At 42.3% G+C, this 20,750-nt stretch overlaps 1 protein-coding gene across 2 annotated transcripts in view; it reads right to left on the bottom strand.

The window, feature by feature from the left end:
• LOC149303684 (voltage-dependent calcium channel gamma-7 subunit-like) overlaps positions 1-20,750 on the bottom strand; it is a 55,647-nt gene that overhangs the window by 28,590 nt on the left and 6,307 nt on the right. For both annotated transcript variants that reach the window (XM_089479977.1, XM_089479976.1), the window contains exons 2-3: positions 7,945-8,184; positions 3,180-3,284 (exon numbers count right to left, since the gene is read on the bottom strand). In XM_089479977.1, coding sequence (XP_089336103.1) covers positions 3,180-3,284; positions 7,945-8,140 — 301 coding nt within the window. In that variant the 5' untranslated portion in view covers positions 8,141-8,184. The remainder of the gene's footprint in view (positions 1-3,179; positions 3,285-7,944; positions 8,185-20,750) is intronic.

Genomic DNA, 20,750 nt, shown 5'->3' with positions numbered 1-20,750 from the left:
TGTTTTCTCCCTACTTAGGACAGTAATGGGGACTAATTAGAACAAGGGTGGACAAACTCTAGAGATCTATGTGGCAATTTGGCACCCAAAATCCAGAAAACAATAATTAGTCCACTGATCACTTTGTAAAGCATGTTTTGGGGAAGGAATGAACGAAAAAGGTGAAATATACACCTTCTTGTAAATCAAAATAATCACTTCTGGAGGTCTCTTAGCATTTTGTTCACCGGCCAAAGTTTGGGGAGAGGTCTGGAATATCCAGTGGGCACCATGGCTAAGTAGGTATTTGAACCCAGGTCTTACAACTCCCCAGGTTTCCCTACAAAAAAGATAATGGTGGATGCATGCAGACAAGCAACTGGCTGCCAAGATTCGCACATCTGGATTAGACTGGGGAAGCAAGACTGGGGAGAACTCGGTTCAAAACACTTCTCGGCCAGGAGGTCCACCAGAGACCAAAATCTCTCAGCCGAGCCTGTCTGACAGAAATGTTGTGGAGCTGGAAGGAGGAAGAAAGATCTGCTCTGCCCTTGAACTACCTGGAGGAAAGATAGGATGTGGGTGGAGATTTCAGCTGGAACAGCATTTTAGAATGTTGTTGTTGCAATTCTTCATGATCTCCAACTTTTTGTTTTCAACTCATTTCAATCCTATCTTTTCGCAAACAGCTCAAAGTAAGGTATGTGGTTCTTGTGCGTGGGACTGAGAGCATTTTACTTCCAGAGCAGATGCAAATGCTTATGTATACGTAAATATTGTTTCCCATTTCACTCAATCTAGTTGTCACTGTGCCTTTTGAACCTTTGGTAATGTATTGCAGAGGAATTAAGTGCTTTGTGGATAGTTAGTCAAGGTCTTTTTCATGCTATACAATTATAGCACTGTGATCCCACCTTTAACTGCCATAGCAGTTAAAAAAGTATCAAGATGCTACAACTGTGTAATTGAAAGAGACTCAAAAGGAACTATTACATCTTAGCTTTCAAATCAGTGAAGGTTAGTGACACCAAGTTAAAAGGAGGAGACACATGAGTTGTGCATAAGCAATTTTAGGGCCCATTTCCCACTTACAAAATACTGTAATCCAGTTCGAAACTGGATTATTTTGAAAGCGAATTCTCTCTGGGGCCATTTACTCCCCTTTTATTCCCCTTTGTTGTTCACATTAAGGGGAGAAAAGAGGAAAAACAGCTACGGAGAGAATGGATGGAGGATCCTCCCCCTCCTTCCCCCCTTCCCTCCCTCCCTCTCTCTGCCTACCTGAGTGCTGCTGGTGGATAGGTCTTGATCCTGGTGGCGGCGGCAGCGGCAGCTCTCAGGGCTTGGGGCTGGCCCTCTCCTCTAGTCCTCCTCCTCCTCCAGGCTGGACATTTCTCGCTGCTCAGCCTCCTTCTCCAGGAGTTCTCTGCCCCGGTAGGCCTCCTTAGAAAGAGGCCTGGGCGGAAAGAGAGAGGCAGGCAGGCAGGGAGGACTGGCCTGGAGGAGGAGGAGGACCGGAGGAGACACCCGCCCCCGCCGCCAGACCACCAGCACCCAGCCAGGTAGGCCAGTGGAGGGAAGGAGGAGGAACCCATGAGGCCCCTCTGGGGCCACCACCACCCTCGGATCACGCAATCCAAGAGTAGGGAGGGAGATGAAGGAGGGAGGAGGGAAGGCCGGTGACAGGGAGACGGCAGGGGCCATTGCAGCTGCCCCTGTCATCTCCCTGTCTCTGATGGCGGATTTGATTCTACCCTTCGTTTCCATTGGGCTGAATCAATTGTGATCGATTCAGCCCAAAAAGGAGTGGCAAAACCCAGTGTCTTTTTAATGTGGATTTAATGGGGGGAAACCCTAACCCCCCTTGGCGAATCAATTCCAAATCGATTGGCCAATGGGAACTAAAGTGGTTTAAATCGAATCATAATTCCATATGGTCCGATTTAAACCTCAGTGGGAATAGGGCCTTAATATGCTAATTTATCTCTAGAGGCAAATATAATTTAAATAGAAATGAACAACATCTCATCATTGTGAGTGAGATTATGACTAGGTCATCAGTCTATTCCCTCGTTGTGAACTGTTGCTAGGTATCTTTAAGACCTCTCTTCACATTTCTTATGATTCCTTAAAGCAGACTTGGACTGTACAACCCTTTAAATAATATAGGCAGTGTTTTGTCCCAAGAGCGATGCTATGGACTTTGGGTGTAGTAAGGCCTCTGGCTCTCGAGATCACAGCCAGAACAAAAGACTTGTCCACAAATTTCTTACGTTTCCAAAAGCTTTACTGGTTATAAACACAAATAACACAAAACTGATTTCTTCTTTCTCAATAGTCCTTCCTAAATACCTTGCTCTCTTCTTGGTGGATTCTATCTTACTTCTTCTGTGGACTTATCTATTTGTCAAAGGAAAATACTCTCTCCAGGTCTGACTTGGCTGAAATCTTACTACACACTGAAACTAACTAGAGGGAGACAGCATAAGACCCTGGGATTTCCCACAATCCTTGTCTTTCTTAAAGCTGTAGATCTTTATTTCCCCTCCTAAACTAATACATAGAAAACCTATTATAATCTTAACTAAATATATGTCTCAAGAGCATCAAAGATGCTCTGGAGGCATGACAGGCAGAGTTTGGAAAAATTACTGCTTTGGACTACACTACCAGAATCCTAAGCAGCATGTCCTCTGGGAGATTCTAGAAATTGTAATGGAAAAATCCAACTTTCCCAAATTCTGGTTATCAAGGATGCCTCCAGATGATCCACGCTATAAGTCATCAGTTCTCACATGACCACACTGAAAATGACTGCCTATAAATGTGGATTCCTCATTCTTACACACATGAGATTAAAAGAAAGGGCTTTGGGTTTGTGAGTCAAACAAGACAAGATGCCAGTCATACAATCAGCAATTTTTGAAAGAATATGCCAGAAGAAGTAATCTAGATCAAGATCCTGATGTGAGGAAGTTTGAAATGGGTGGTGAGCGCTTTGGCCCATGCATTGTCCTGATCTGGTTGCCACCATCCCACCACAGTGCGCTTGTTATTTACTTTAAATAAAGTATTTACGCAGTTGCTGATTTCCTAAATAGCCTCAAGTCTTGGTTGTCTCTGAGAGAACAGCTCTTAAGGGATTGTTGTGTCTGTATGCATTCTAAAATGCTGAGCAAAGTGAAAGATTATCCACTCACTGAGGATGTTTTCTGTGTTCTCTGTAACAAGGGGGCCTTCGGGATCAGGGTCGGGCCTCGGTTCAAGGAAGTATTCAGAAGCAACACAACTGCCTTTTTTCTGGCCTGCAAGAGGAGAAAATAGATCAAGTTCACTCAATAAAAGCAGTAAATTAAGCAACAGGGAGAGAAGGTAGTTTCTGGAAATGGCATGAAAGAAACAGACTTGTATCTTATGAGCTGCGTGGAGGCCTAACTATACCAAATGGGCTCCCCACCCAGAACAGATATGGATTGGCCATTGATTTCCTTAGGCTGCACTTTCCCTGCCTGAATATACAGTATATCTTTTTCCTGGTGAGGATTTCATTACACTGACTTTTCATCCAAATTGTTAGTCACTTGCATTACACTTGAACACCTGAACTCAAAATTTCTGGCAATGGGCCTATGTGAAAGGTGAGTTTGGTAGGAAGAAAACTGCACTGAGGCAAATACGATATCAGGACAGGACTTTTGGGATCGAAGTCCAATGTCCCAATCCTCAATTCATCACATTCTGAAGTAAGTGATTAATTTATCATGAAGCCCCGTCCATTAGACATACACTCCCACATTTTGCAGATGAAAACTGGAATGCATGTGATCAAGCCACAACATAGTGTGGTCAAAATGGCAAAAATTACTAAAGAAGCAGATCAGACAAACTAACAGAGGCTGCAACCATTTGCTTTTGCACGAGTCCACAGGGAAGGGCAAGATTCTGCCGCCTCCTCTTTCCTGCTCCTTGCTGAGTTAATAGAGTGGAAAGTACTTTTGCACTTGAACTCAAATGAGAGAGAAAAATAGGCATTTTAAAAGCTGCTAAAAAGTAGGAAGACAGAGCATTATTTGGGACTGCCTGTGCCAAATCAGGATAGTTGGAGGGACATATAAAGTCTACAGTCTGAAAACATCTCATTGCAACATGGTGCACAGATCTGAAAGCTGGACGTGGTATTAGACAGGCTGGAGAAAGCTGGCCCTACCATTAGGCAGATTTAGGAGATTATCAGATGGGGATGTCCCGTCCTTTTCCCGTCCTTCCCATGCAATCGCGGGAAGGACTTTCACATGATGTCGCACATGAAAAGCATAGCTAACCATGATTGCGCAAAAGGCTTTCAGATGACGTCACGCTTATCCTGTCATTCTTCCATCACTGAAGTGGAATTATCCTGGCTTTTTGTATTAATGGGAGTTTGCGTTAATACAATTGCACTTCAATGACAGGATAAGTGCGACTTCTCTGAAACACTTTCGTGTGATTGGGACAAAGATGGGGGGGGGGGAATGGGAGAGTGATCCACTTCACTCCTGACCCCATCCCGTCCCCAGTCTGATAATCTCCTAAAACTGCCACTTTAGGCAGTGGCTGTTGGGAGCAGAATCACAGGATCATAGAGCTGGAAGAGATCACAAGGGTCATCCAGTCCAATCCCCTGCCATGTAGGAAAACACAATCAAAGCATTCCCAACAATTACCCCACTCAGCTGTTCCCATCACAGAGCTTGGGAAAGTTACTTTTTGGACCTGCATTATACTTGCAGTAATGGTCTGAGTGTTGGACTATGACTGGAAACCAGGATTCGATTCCCAGTTGATCCATAAAACTCACTGGGTTACTTTGAGCAGGTCACACTCTCTCGACCGCAAGGGAAGGCAATGGCAAACCTCTGAACAAATCTTCCCAAGAGAACCCTATCATAGGGTTGCCTTAGAGGCACCATAAGTCAAAAACGGCTTGAAGGCACACAACAACAAGTATAATGAACCACTATGCTGGCTGGGAGATTCTGGAAGTTGTAACCCCAAAATAAATTTCTTGTCATCCAGTGACCATGCTGGATGTGAGCTTCTTGGAACTGTAGTCCAAAAAGTAATATTTCTTGGTGTTCCAGCAGTGCTGATGTTTGCTTACTGGGTTGATCTGGTTGGCTGCCTTGTCTAGTCATCATGTCATAGGCAGGACAGAGCAAACAGGAAGCCTGGTAGTTTAGTACACACAACATGTACATGTACACAGCTCTGTTCAGGTGACAACCAGTGGCACCACTACCATTTGCCTGAGCAGACAGCATGAAGATGTCAGGCAGAACAGTGAATAAGCAGCAGCGGCAAGGAAGGTATTTGAAAACTTTTGATTCCTAAGTGCCATGTGTGCTGCCCTGCCATTCCTTAGCTGTCTACAGGTACAACAGTGCTAACTTCTCTATGTGGAATTAGAAGGGCGCTGTCTTGTTCTTCACCTCAAGCAGGAAAATGTCTTGCACTAGTCCTAGATAACCAAGAATTAGAAAAATAGAGAAGAAGGCATGGAAGCAGGAGTAATAAAAGTAGCTGAGGCATGTCAGTGGAAGGAAGACAGGTCAGAATAGGTGCCTGCTCCCAAACTGTGAAACCTCCTTCCATGGGAGGCTAGGCTTGCCTTCTCCCTATTGTCCTTCCACTAGTAAGCTAAAAAATTATTTGTACAGGCAACCTTTTGACAACTGGCTGGCTGCTGTGAGGGACCTTTTCATGGAAATGTCTTAATTCTTCATTTCTCTGCTTTTCAAATTATTTTTAATTCTGTCATGTTTGAATATTACAACTTGTGTTTTTATTTGTTATTGTCATGTGTCATCATATTAGCTCCAATATAATAATAATAATATTTATTTACTTATACCCCGCTCTTCAGCCAAAAGGTTATCAGAGCTACTTACAAATTGTTAATTGGACATTTCCCTGCCCTCAGGTTTACAATCTAAAGAGACAAGACACAAAAGGGTAAGGGAATGGCAGCAGGGAAGGGGGAAAGTCCAGCAGATCTTCTCCCTCTGATGCCTGGACCATGGCAGATGGACTGGAGGGAGGGCCCTTCTTCTTACTCTGATTAGACCCGATTAGGGAAGACATTGGGCCTACCTTCTCTTACTGTATATTGTTCAATATGCTGTATGGTGGCCCCAGGACTGAGAATCCAGCAAAAGATCTTGTTATTTACAGCCTTCCTCAGGTTTATATTGACCAAGTTTGCATTTCAAACTACTGTATTTTTTTAATCTATGGTTCAAAACACACTGCAGAAATAATCCAGTTTGAGACCACTTTAACTGCCCTGACTCAATGCTAGGGAATCTTGAGAACAGAGAAGGCTAAATGTCTCACAAAACTACAGTTCCCAGAATTCCCAAGCATTAAACCAGGGCAATTAAAGCAGTCTCAAACTGGATTATTTCCTAAATCCCAGTTTTAGGGGTAAGGCAGGGTATCAGTCAAATCAAATAAAATTGGAAACTGACTAAGGGGTCAAGATTTAGTGATACAGCTCTGCAGCAAAAAGAAGCAAATTAGAGATTTGAAAGATGGATAGGCTAAGATGAAAGAGGAGCTTGGAAAGAACCTCACACAGGTTGCAGGACGGGCAGGAGTGACTGTGGAAAGGAGAGCATATCTTCCAACTCTTCCGATTAGTCAGAGACAGTCCCAATTAATCCTCTGTCATCCCACTTTTCAGTGGCTTTTAAAATGTCCCAGTTTCTCTCTCTTCCCCATACTTTTTCCCTTTGTTCTCAGGTTGCTTCAGTCGCTGCAAACTGAGTTCAAAGTGCAATGGTAGCTTCCACTATTCTTGCTCTTCCCTGTGGGCTCAAGCAAAAGCAAACTACTGCAGTCTCTCCTCACTTGTGTGTTCTTCAGCATAAATAAATTTTGCCATCTTGACCGTACTCTAATGTTGCTTGACCATGCGTCCTTGTTTTCATCTGTGAAATACTGGAGGGTATGGAAAAGGGACTGTGACCCAGGAATCCAAATGAGCATGTTGGAGTGGGTGTGGATGAGAGAGAAATCACATTATAATTTGAACTCAACAGCCAAGTCTTGGGATACAGGTCCCCAGTGGTTTTAAAAGTGAAAGGAAGATGGATTTCTATTGAGCAGTAGGCCAAACCTCCTCAAACCAAGGGCAGTTCTGAACCTGCCAAATCTTCTTGTTTCGAAGCTGAACGCTGCCAGCATTCAGGCTGCTCTACCTTTCCAACCTTTTTGATTAGTACCAAGGTTCCATTCATCACCCACATTTCCCAAATGGTGGGCATTTGAAGGAGCTTTCAGAGGGCCAAGTTGCTGGATTGCATCAAAGATCCTTGAAAAGACTGCCACCTTTATGCAAGTCAGTTATGAATTGCAACTTCAGCTTTCCAAGAGTTTGGCTGGAAATACATGTAGACTGAGATTTATGAACAGAGCAGGACTTTAGTGTGCCCTTTAGCTTCAGTGCATGACTTTGTCACTAGTTACCAATTTCTTGTCTGCAAACCTGCATTACAGAAGCTGAGAACATTATGCAAGAGTTATGAAGCACACTGGATCTTGTCCAGAACAGGGAAATGTTACTTTTTTGGACTCCAGTTCCCAGAAACACCAGCTAGCACAGGGAAAACTAGGAAAGCCGTTCCAAAAAAGTAACTTTTCCAAGCTCTGACCTAGTGGTTGCTGGCAGTTTCCATGTCACTGGGTTGGTGGATCTACTCTGGGTTTTAATCTGAACATCTGGCCTTTAATCTGTCCTTTGACAGGCGCCTTTGATGTTCACAGTAAACCTGGAGCAGATTCACCATCCAACCAAAATCAGAGTCACGAGCTCTGATCTTCTCCCATGTTGCAGATGAGATGTTGACCTCAGCATCTCTTTTGGTGTCTTTGAGCATACAAGATGACCAGCCTAAAAGAAAATGTGGTTTTTCCAAGAATCCTTACCAGCAAAGAAGCAGACCCTCCAGAGGCCAGCGTGGAGTGCCATGACTATCTCCGTGGTCTGGTTCTGTGGAAATACAATCCCTTCCTCCATGAACAGCCAGTAGTCCGTACTGACAGCAATGCCCACCAGGAGCAGCCCGCACGCTCCAAAAACACTAGACAGTAGGGTCAAGGCACGGCTGCTGCAGTTACTCATCCTAGGTGACAGGGGGAGCCACTGGCCAAATGTAGCGCAAAGACCTGCAGCAGAATAAACAAGAGTCAATCAGAGAATCCAGAGGGTCACAAAAATTACATCTCCTAGAGCTTGCAGTTACTTTAACTTTGCACTTTTGCAACCCTCTCCCCAGTCAAACCTACCGACTGTCCAAGAGTGAAACCCCCAACACTGAAAAGCCATGGACTCCTATATTCTGCTTTTACTTCCAAGAAGTTTTTATTCATCCATGAAAATTTGGGTGCACTGGCTCTAAGTGCCTCTATTTATCTCCCGAAGAACCCAAGGGTTCTAGGATGATTTAGACATGGCAAAGCGCACTCTGGGGCACATGCAGCCACTCAAGGGATGAATAGGGATTTTATAATATTTTTATTACAAAATATTTGCAAAATGATTAAAAACCTGTTTTTGAAGTGTTGAGAAACTCTGATGAGAAAAATCCTGATTGATGAGAATGTTCACAGTTTAGGGATTTATTCTGCGCAAAAGTTGAATGAAGTTGCTTCACACAGAAAACAACATTTCATGCACAGGTAATAACATTTTCAGCAGGGGAAATATATCTGCATAGAAACATTATTGCCTGTGCAGAATATGCACATGTTTTTCTGTGCAAAACAACCATGTGCAACTTTTGTACAGAATAGAACCTCAAAAATAGATTATGAAAACAATGTGGTTTTCAAGGACTTTCTCACAATGAGAAATTATTGTTAAAATTCCTCATTGCTTCTTTTGAGAATAAATGTAGTGAAGAATTACATCCTTACTCTTGACCCTACCAAACTCTTCAGGCTGCCCTTAATTCCTCCAGCTCTCCGCCAAAGGATAAATTGACAGCCTAAAGAAGTGGCAATTCACCTTTTAAATATGTTTCAGTGGGCAAGGAGGCTGCATTATTTAATATTACAAAGAGGGTTCAATGCCAGAAACCATTTTACTTTCTGAAACTGAAACCATTTTGCTTTCAGTTTGTGGCATATTAGGTGATCTGTATGACTCCCAGAGATTGAAAATGGACATGCCACAGTTGCTGATCCTGACCAAGTGCCTCCACTCCCTAACTTTATAGATTGTGAACTTTCCTCTCGACACAATGAGAGACCTTTGGGCAACTGCTAGAGAACCTCAGAGCAGATTTTTTTCTGGTATTATCTACGATGGCTTTCCTCAATTGGATGCCCTCCAATTGTGTTGGACTACAGCTCTCACCATCCCCAGACACCATATCTATTGGTCATGCTGCATGGAGTTTTGGGGGGTTGTTGTCCAACACACTGGAGAGCACCACACCATGAAAGGCTGGTCTACAGACACTGTTCTCAGTCTTTCACATCTTACATTCCAACAATCACTCTGTGAAAGAATCTGGGTCCCACTATGACAGAAACAAAAGCCCCACTCTTTTTAGAAAATGACATTTAAATATATACAGTACATGAATTCTGTTATTATAGTGATCAATTACAGTAGGTTTTTAGTGTGTAAAATGTCAGAAGTATCATTAGACATAAGGACAAACAGATTATTACTATTTGTTATTCCTGTTGTTGTTATTTATATGGCACGGTGTGAGAGCCAGCAAAGTGTAGTGACTGAACACTGGACCATGACTCTGGAGATCAGGGTTCAATTTCCTGCTTGGCTATGGAAACCCACTGGGTGATCTTGAGTGAGTCACACACTCTCAGCCCTAGAAAATCCTGTAATAGTTTCACCTAAGGGTCCCTATAAGTCGGAAACAATATGAAGGCACCAGCCAACAAATTACATTATGAGTTGTAAAAACACAACTCTGCCTCCCATCTACCGTTCCTTTACAGTTCCTGCTGGCCTTAGCTATTACAAGAAACTTAGAGTGTGACCTAGAATACCAGTCCTCAGCTTCTTTGTCTTCCAGATGCTTTTGACTTCCTCTCCTAGAAGTCCCACCCAGCATGGGCAATGAACAAGCTATTCAGGGAGCTGAAATCCAAAACATCTGGAGGATCAAAGGCTGAGGACCACTGCTCTCAAATACGCCCCCAACTCCAGTTGCTGTTCAGGATAGGGAAATGCTAACAATGTCCCTCCCTGCCATTACTGGTATCAGCAAGAAATTTCCATTGTACAACTCCCTACAGTTCAGCACCAATTGTGGACAGCGCCAGGTTGGGGAAGGTTGCAATAGCTATTATGAATTCCACAGATGAGTATGGAAGTCAGTGTCCACCATGACATGTTCTCTCACCCAGCAGACCATACCAGGAAAGCCCAGGACAGGCATGATTAGTGGACCTCGATTAGGAAATGGGTCCACAGCCTCTGCCCAAGTCCTGAATACTGCTAGTAAGTCCTCAGAGTAGACCCACTGAATCAACGGTTGAATACAGTCAACATGTAGGCAAATCATACTGGAATTCTACAGGAGGAGTCAGGATAGAGAGGCAACTGCATAGTAATGGTTTTGCCCAGTTCTGTTTTGAAGACTCTGTTAGCTGTCATAGCTACCCTAATCTGAACAATCACAAAGACACACAAATCCCAATAACAGTCTCTTGAGCACAGCCTAGCAATACACATTTACAAAATAAATATGGGAAAGAGCTACAATTCCACAGCAGTACTTATATGTTGCATGCCTAAGATCCCAATTTTTCAATCCCTTCCGGAATTTCCAGAGAGGTCTGGGAAACACTTTTGTCAGTCCCTGGAGAACCACTGCAAGCCAGCGCAGACAGAGTAACAATCTGACTCAATATACAGCAGTTTCTTGTGTACTGAAAAAAGTTTTATGAGTACAGTATTTAAAGGTGGGAGCAGAAAGCACTCATACATTTATCAATATGAATATTGCAGAATAATATTTGGTTCAGGTTTGTTCCAACTAGTCAACATCTGCATTCATGAATGGCTAACATTAGTCAAGATCAATACAGAGATAAGACTCATTGTTGAATCTGAATGCTCTGGATAAATCAAAATGCTATAATTGTAGCACATCAGAAATGATCCAGTTTAGCCTGAAGGGTGATAGCCCCAGGATGCACAGAGCCCCTAGCATCCCCTTCCATTGTGGCAGACTCTCTCCTTTGCCAACAGCGGCAAAATAAACAAATAAGTAAACAAGCTTTTTTTTTTTACACAAAAAAAAATAAAGTTAATCCCATCCATCCACACATATCCAAAACAATCCAGCCACCAGGTTTTGATTCTGTCATCTGCTTTTTTAATATCCTCTGGCCATCCAAGTGTCTTTGGTTCCCAGAATCCCAGACCAGATGACTGAGGCTTCTGGGAGCTAAAGTCCAAAACACCTGGAGAATCAGAGTTTGGGAATCATGTTCTACAAGCTAAAGAGTTGTCATCTGGCTTCCAAATATAGACACAGGGATGCTGAGGAGACCAGTGAGGGCCCAAATGGCTATAGTGGGTATTTTGAGCTGGCAACAGACTCAACAGTGGGCTCTCTGGAGGAGCTATACAAGGCAAGGAGGCCACTGTTCAGAGCCACCCCTATCACTGGGCGGGATGAGGCAGCTCCATCAGGGTATAGAGACTGAAGGATGCAAAGTGGACAGAGTTTGATGAGTTACATGACCTGTCTCCTTTGCATCCACTAAAGGCTGCAGATTTTTTACTCCATGACTGATGGATTACTGATAAACCACTTCATTTTCTGCCTGAATCTGGACCCCACCAAGACAACTACCCAAGAAGAGAGGGCAGGGGGAGTGAAAAAGATGTTCACCTTTGCTTCCTCTTGCATGGCTATGGAGGGCAGGTGGATAGGATATATCAACAATAAGAAGGGAGAAGAGGAAGAAGAGGAGCACAAGGAACACCAGCAAGAAGGCCTTATGGCTCTGGGAGTTGGCAGTGGGTTTAGAAAATGAACCTCAGCTACTGTCCAGTGATACCAACCCCAGGCCACTCTCCCTACAACACTTTCTCACAAACGAGCGTCAAGCGGCTCCCCACTCTGCTCCCCCAAAGGCCACTCTGCAGTTTTTATCTTTTACAAACAGATTTGGAAAGAGCAGTAAGAAAAGCCTGGCCATTCTCTTCCTAGAGCTTTGGAAAAGTTACTATTCTGGACTACTTCTCCCCGAACCACTCTCTGGTTCTTGTCTTTAATATACACCTTCTACAAACAAATGTAGACAAAGTGGGGAGAAAAGGTTCTGGGGTTATACTCCAAAACAGTAACTTGTCCAAGCTGATTTTGCATCCATGCCCTGTCCTGTAACAATTGTGCCCAGCTTGCTGGTTATTTTTCCTGAGGTTCAGAAGCCAAGCCACTTGACCTAGACATCTATAGCAATGTGTCTAAGGGGAAGTTATACTCAGAGAGTGACAAAGGAGGTTATCACACCAGGGCCAATTCAGTAATAACTGTGGTAGTGAAAGTTAACACAAGAGTAGCGCTATAGCTACTGAATATTTTTACACAGTCGCACAATTGTGTGATAATAACAACATCAATACTAAATAATATAGCGATAACATTCTGTATACATCCATGAATGAATCATTAGTAAATTGGAATTGATTGTTTTGCACATGCACCATTTCAGCCCTACATCACATGTCTGCAAATCATATTTCCGTCCTGCATAGAATAAAATACAATAAAATACAATTTATTACTTCACTACATTATTTTAATCCAATGTAAACAAAATTGTGCCCATATTTCAAAATAAGAGTGAAATCCACTGCAAAACTGATCCTGGCAATGAAAATGGATTGCTTCTACCGAAATGTAGTCTGGGTAAATGTCCCCAGTTGCTTCCCAATAGCATGAATCAAGCGTGATTAACTTTCGCACCCTCGCAATTGCACTTCATTCGCGCTATTGAGAAGCCATTTACAGAACTTCCCTGTGAATGGTTTGTAGCAGGAGCATTCCGGGTTCTTCATGGGAGATGTCTTGGATGAGAGCAATGTTGTCTGGAAATCTTCAGCGCAATTGCGCAATTATGCTGGAATTATGCCTTTTACTCCTGTTTTTCTCCACATCTGAAAATCTCCAAAGACAAATCTGTGGATGCTCAGTCAATCTTGAAAGTTCTGGAGCTATTTACTGGCTAGGAAAAATTGTCTTTTCTCAGACTGAAATGGAATGAAATCGCATCTTAACCTCAAAGTATCCCTCACTCTAACCCAGTTTTATGCCCCATGCTTTTGGCCTTCCAGTGGGGGGAGGTAGTTTTATTTGCAGAGAAGGATATGCTCAATTGAAGGCTATCCAAGTGTTTTCTTGGACAGGTGTTCAGGCCAAGGATGGCTTAAAGACAAAGAACCATGGACCTTAGAATGGGGGTGGATGGGGTGAGCCCCATCAAAATAAGATAGCAAAACTGGACCACAAAAACTCCTATATAGTTGAACCTTAGGCATGATCTAGTACTAAATAATCAAGTACTAAAAATATAAGATAGTTATTGCCATTGAATACTCGCATGTATAATAAAGGCTGCCTGTAATCTACCCTATGCGTACTGAATTTGGGAATAAGCTACACTGAACCCATGGAGAGCACTTTTTATACACATTGTGCTTGCAAGGCTCTTCATAGTAAAGAATACCTAGGTGATAATGGAAGGGGAAAGTGATTTGCCCTCTTCCTACAAGTACTTGCAAGTAGGCAAAATGAATAACAATTTGCCTGCCAATACTGAACCCTCCATCTCAGAAATAATTATGGCATCCCTATGAAGAATGTTAAAAAGGGAGAGCAGGGAAGGGTCCTGAACTTGCTGGGTAGCAGACCAGCTAAGCACACATATCACCCTGCCATGCCTTCCCTAGTATAAATGACATGCATTATACAGTACTTTTATATAGATAGTAGTCATATTTCTGAATTTAAACCTATGAATGTCAAACAGCATAAGGAAATTTTAAGAAAATCTCTATCATGCCCTCCAACTATCCTGATTTGGCAGGAAAAATTCAAGTAAGCCTCTGCTGTCCCACTTTTTCATCTCCTTTTAAAATGTCCCAATTTCTCTCTCCTACTTCCACTTCCCCTATCCTCCACTTACTTCAGTTGCTGCAAACTGAATTCAAAGTGCAAAGCAGTTTGCACTCAGTTAACAGAGAGAAAAAGAGGGGCAGAATCGTGTCCTTTCCAGTAGGCACAGCCTAAAGCAAACTGCTGCTGTCTTTTCTAGGCTGTTTGTTCTTTCTCAATAATTTTTGTCATCTTGGCCACACTTTGATGTTGGTTGGCGATTTGTGTCCCAGTTGTCATCATTAAAATGTTGGAGGGTATGCTGTGTCCTCTTTCATAAGTGGCTCCTGAACCCTTAAGTGATGGACTTCAGCAATGAAAAGAAAGCAGCATGTTTATTTTTGTTCATTTACCTTTCCCTGTGGATTTTAGGAATCACAGGTTCATAACACCAAATAACTATTGTGAGACTACAGCTCCCTAACTCCCCCCCCCCCCTAACTATACTGGCTGAAGGGATTTGCAGTCCAAAAAACTAATTTCCTAAGCATCTGAAAGGCTGGTACAGTGTTCACTTGGTATCCACTGGGGTTTGGTTCCAGGACGTCCCGTAGATACCAAAATCCATGGATGCTCAAGTCCCATTAAAAACAACACCATAGTGAAATGGAGTCCCTTATATAAAATGACAAAACTGAGGTTTGCTTTTTGGAATACATATATTTTAAAATATATTTTAAAGCTGTGGATGGTTGAATCAGTGGATAAAGAATTGGTGATACAGAGGGCTGACTGTATACCTTTCATGGCAGCCCAGCAAATGTAAGGCTGCATCCTAATAGTAATTCTCAACTAAAGTACTACAATTTCTCCAATTGTTGAATGTTAAGAATTGTAGGAGCTGTATTTCAGAGGAAGGAAGTGGCAAAATCACCTCTGAGTGTTCCTTGCCTAAGAAATTCTATGAAATTTATGGGGTTGCCAGAAGAAAATCAGTTTGAAGGCACATGGACAGAGACAAGAACAGGGACATGCACAAACACACACACACACACACACACACACACACACACACACACACACACGTACACATTATATAAAACCAATTGGTTTTAACAGGTCTACTTTAGCTGGGACTACCAACACGATTCAAGCCGCAAATTCATTGGGGCAAATTTCTGCATCTTGTAGGCATGTCTGGACGATGTTACGTTTTATCCATTTGTTGACCGTATTTCAAGGGATATAGCTAAAGAAAGAGGCAAAAACATTCTGCCCCCTCCAAAAATGAAATTTTATTTCAGTCCCCAAATTTCTAGCATTGCAGAGAATAGGGCTGCATCTGTCCAGTTTGACAACACTTTAACAGTCATGGCTCAATGCTATGAAATCTTGGGATCTGTAGTTTGTTGCTGCACCAAAACTCTCTGACAGAGGTTAAATACTTCACAAAACTACCAGTCTCAGAATTCATTAGCACTGAGCCATGGTAGTTAAATCCATGTCAAACTGAATTATTTCAGCAGTGTAGATACAGCCTAAGACACTAAAAACTGTTCACAGCTAGCCTAGAACTGTTTTATTTGTATTCACTTTGCATCCCCTTTGCCTGTCCCTTTTCTTTGGATGCTTATACTGTATTTCTAAATGCTCAGGTAAAGTTTTTAGTGTTTGGAAAGCTAGACATTTGGGGACAAATTTCATGAGGGGGGAAGAATGCCTTTATTTTGCTGTCTCTCCCCCCCCCCCCCCCGATAACTACATTCCTGTTTATTTCTCTTACTTGCAGAAGTTGAAGGCGCAGAATGTGAAGATGCTTGCCAACAACCTTCAAATCACAGACAAGTAGATGGGAGTCACATGAGAGAGATATTTGGAGTGTGGGATGTGTGTGTGTGTGTATTTTCACATATGCTGCTTGTAGCACATGACTGTATCTCTGTCCTCCAAGGATGTAGACTTTTGAGATCTCAAATTCTGCCCACCCTATGATCCCCTTTCCGTGCCTTCTTCTCTGCCACACACTCACAAAAAAACTGAATTTTTCGGTCACATAGTTATAGTTTTCTCCAAGATATGTTTGTGCTTTCAGAGTCCGACATCAACCCACTCACAATGGATTTTCAAGCACTCTTCCTTGCTTGTGTCTCCAGGGGTTTCTATTTATGCCCTCCTCGACTGCATCTGTGCTGAAGAGAGGGCCCAAAAAAGACCAAAATTGTGTATGTGTGTGTGAGTGCGTGTGTTTGAAGGATAGGAAAGAAGTATCTGGGCTACAATAGAGGACAGTGGGGGGGATGATAGGGAGAAACAACTGAGGTTGAACTTTGGAGACTGTTAGGGAATCGATGGGGAAAAGAGCTCTAGAGTCAGATCTATTTGCCCCTTCCTCTATATTCCTCACAGATCTCACTATCCTACACCTGGTGCAATACTCCCACCCCTCCATTGCCTGCCCACAACATTGTTTGTTTATAGTCCTTGGCAATGAAATGTTACCCCCTACAACTGGTTAAGAAACTGAATTTTAATTTCTCCCATCTGTGATTGTTTTATTTTGGTTACAGAAGGCAGCGCAATATGGCCAGCCGACTCACACACATCTCCCTTCCTGTTCCAGATCTGCACATGTATATGTGTGTATGTTTGCAAGTTTGCATGTGTGTGTACACACACACACACACACACACACACACACACACACAGAGGAGGGAAGGAGGATGTGTGTGAGGCAAAGGGAAATATATTATAGGTTTATGGACTGAAGGAGGAGGGGGAAGGATGTCTATTAAGACTAACAGAGACAAAGGTCCAAAAGAGGGACAGACAGACAAACAAACAGAAGATCACTACAAGTTCTGCACAGAGGAAGATTTAATCAGCATACCCTGAAAAAGTACCTTTTCCAAGCTGCCACCTATTAAACATCACTCCCCTCCTCCCAAAAAATGCAGAATTGGGTTGCGCAAAGGCAGGTGATGGAGGAAATAAGTTCCAGTGCCTGGCTGCTGAAATATTAGAAGCAGGAATTGGAAACATTACTTTGGACTATAACTCCCAGCTGGACAGCTGGTTAGCAGGGTCTAGGAACTGTAGTCCAAACAAGTTCACAGAAGGACCCTTGAGAGCTTCAAGCAGAGGCTAGACAGCTTACCTGGACTCTGAGATTCTCTTCTTCCATAGGTATGATTAGAGAAATGCATGGGTAGGGACTTCTCTGTGGCTGCCCCTAAACTCTGGATCTTCTTTCCTAGAGAGGCTAGAATGGCCCCTCCTTGCTGTCCTTCAATTGGCAGGAAACACTTTTTCATTTTGACAGGCTTTTGAGAACTAATGGTTATTTTGAAAAAGACATTCAAGGCTGCATCCACACTGCAAAAGTAATCCAGGTTGATACTGCTTTAATTGTCAGGATCCAATGCTATGGAATTCTGGGATTTATGTTTTTCTGAGCTATTTATAGCCTTCTCTATCAGATAGCTCTTATGCCTCAATGAACTACAAAGTCCCAGAATTCCATAGCGCCGAGCCATGGCAGTTAAAGTGGGGTCAACCTGGGTTATTTCTGCAGGACAGGCACAGACCAAAGAGTGTGTTGTGCTGTTTTAACTGTGCTTTTAAAATTGTTTTAAAGATTTTAATTGTATTATTAAATTGTTATTAGTGTTATTCATAGCTTCATTCTATTTTAATGTTGTTCTGTTTTTAAAACTATCTTGTACTTGTGTTATGTGTGAGGCAACTTGAATGCCAGTTTGGAGGCATAAATCAGTGTTGACTGGTGTCAGTATCCAAGTCATTGGTGTTGTTCGCAGATTAATTTTCAGGCAACAGTTGTAGCCAATAGATACAAACATGATGTTTATTGCTGAACCTCCACATTGCATAGTTTGAGATGCAGTGGTATAAAGATCTCTGTTAAGAATGCTGCAGTTTTGCATTTTCTGCCATCAAAGTATAGTGGGGAGGGTATGTATGAGAATGAGAGTAAGAGAGAACATCAGCCTAAGCTAACTTGTTCTATGAGGATGATGGAATTTGTAGTCTAATACACCAGGGAGAGGTGGGCTGGACTACTTGGCCTCAAACATTCCCTCTATACATCTAGTATGTGGATAGTTCTCTGATGGACAGATAGATGGATGCTCAAGAGAGGGAAAAGATGTGTAGCGCACAGATGTATACCTATTTATAAGAGAGGTAGGCTACTTATATAGATGACTGGTTGTCCTTGAAGGGTTGGCTTGATGGATTAAGAATTTCTTGTAAAGTGCATGTATGATGTAGTTGCTATTTGTTGTAGTATGCTGTCTCCAACACACTATCTCTGGGATAGGACAGATTTTTAAAAATTAAAGGCAGTGAACTTCAGTTCTTACTGTGGAACTAATTATTCACATTAAAATGTTACAGATTTACAGAGAGAAATGAGACAGGTATGTCTGCAAAAGATGATCACTTAATGTGGGACTGATTGAAACATCTCTACTGCTTCTGTATTACCATTTTAAAAGATGGCCTATACAAAAGCATGGTTTTGTCATATAGTAAACCCACTGTAGCTATATACAGTTTCCTTACATTCTGAACTTCAAGGAAAACACAAAGCCTTACAGCAGTGGTTCTTTGGTCCTCCAGATGCCTTGGACTTCATTTCCCAGACTTCCTGACCTGCAATCATGTTAGCTAGGCCATGTATGACTTGAATCAAGATATACTAGGAGTTATGCATCTTGATTTCAGTAAAGCTTTTGACAAAGTTTGCCATTATATTCTTGCAGGAAAGCTGGTAAAATGTGGGCAAGATGCTGCTTTTAGGTGGATTTGTAGGTGGGTGATAATTGAAACCCCTGAGATTGCTCACTGATGATTCCTTCTCACTCTAAAGGGAAGTGACAACGGGGTGCTGCAGGGATCTGTCCTGGCTTAGTGTTGTTAGACACCATTATGAATGATTTGATGGAGTAATAGAGAGCATGCTCATCAAATTTGCACATGATACTAAACTGAGGGTAGCTAATACCTCAGAAGACAGAATCAGGATTGAAGATAACATACCCTTCAATTGTCCCAATTTGACATGGACAGTCCTGCTTAATCCTCTGTTGTCCCACTTTTCCCGCTGCTTTTAAACCATCCCAGTTTCTCTCTCCTCCTCCTACCTTCCTCTTTTGTCCTCGGCTTACTTCAGTTGCTGCAAACTGAGTTCAAAATGCAAAAGTAATTTACACTCAGTTAACACAACTGGAAGAAAAGAAGGGGGCAGAATCTGGCCCTTGCCAGTAGGCTCAAGTAAAAACAAACAGCTGCAGCCTCAGCTTGACTGTTCTTTGTTAATAACGTCTGCATTTTGATCACACTCCAGTGTTGCCTGGCCACATGTGTCCCAGTTTTCTTCTGATAAATGTTGGGGGGGGGGGGTTAATGAGATGATCAATTACTAAGGAAGGTCAAAAAAGAAACTGCAAAGACACGCTTAATGCTGAACATAAAGAAAATGAAAATAATGAGCACGGAAGACCTACACACATACAACCTAGTTAATGAGGAAATCGAAAGAGTAAAAGGGTTCTCGTACCTCGGATCAAACATCAATTAGTAAGGAGACTGCAGTCAAGAAATCAGAAGAAGACTAAGAATGGAAAGGGCAGCTATGAAAGAACTAGAAAAGATCCTAAAGAGTAAAGATATACAACAGAGCACTGAAATCACAATTGTACAAGCCACCGTATTCCCCATCACGGATGTGAGAGAAGGAAAGTGAAAAGAGCAGATAAGAATAAAATCAACTCATTTGAAATGTGGTGCTGGAGAAGAGTGGGCAGTGAGAATATCATGGACAGCCAAAAAGAAAACAAATGGGTCCTTGAACAGATCAAGCCTGAAATCTCCCTGGAAACAGAAGATGATCAAGTTGAAGCTGCCATACTTTGGCCACATCATGAGACGGCATGACTCATTAGAAAAGACAATAGTGCTAGGAAAGACAGGAGACAGGAGAAAGAGAAGAAGACCACATATTAGATGGATAGACTAGTAGGGAGCTCATGGGTATGAATTTACAGGACCTAAGCAGAGCAGTGGAGGATAGGGAGTCTTGGAGCTGTCTCATCCACAGGGTCACTATGAATCAGGATTGCCTAAAAGGTGGTTAACAACAGCAAATGAAATTATCTTAAGAGGTAGGAGAACTGGGCCCAAGTTAAAAATAAAATAAAATTCATTAGGGTTAAACATAAGGTTCTATATTTGAGCAGAAAAGATCAGATGCATTGGTGACATTTATCTGAAAAACAATACATGTGAAAAGGATCTAGGGGACTGTGCAGACCATAAACTAAAATGAGTCAACAGTGTGATGCAACAGCAAAATACGCCAATGAAATTCTAGGCTACATCAACAGAAATATACTGTCCAGATGTATTCTGCTTTGGTGAGACCTCCTCAGGACTACTGTGTCCATTGGTGGAAGAAATACTCTAGAAAAGAGAAGACTGGGAGGTGGTATGACAGCCATCTTTTAATATCTGAAGGGTTGTCATGTGGAAAATGGAATGAGCTTGTCTTCTGCTTCTCCAGAAGTTAGGACCTAAACAAATGGGTTCAAATTACTAGGAAAAAAAAGATTCCAACTAAACATTAGATAG

Source organism: Sceloporus occidentalis, unplaced genomic scaffold (genome assembly GCF_023333645.1).
Source record: "Sceloporus occidentalis isolate IW3139 unplaced genomic scaffold, rSceOcc1.0.p SCAF_14, whole genome shotgun sequence".
NCBI lineage: Eukaryota > Metazoa > Chordata > Lepidosauria > Squamata > Phrynosomatidae > Sceloporus > Sceloporus occidentalis.
This window is presented reverse-complemented; position numbering and strand designations above follow the sequence as displayed.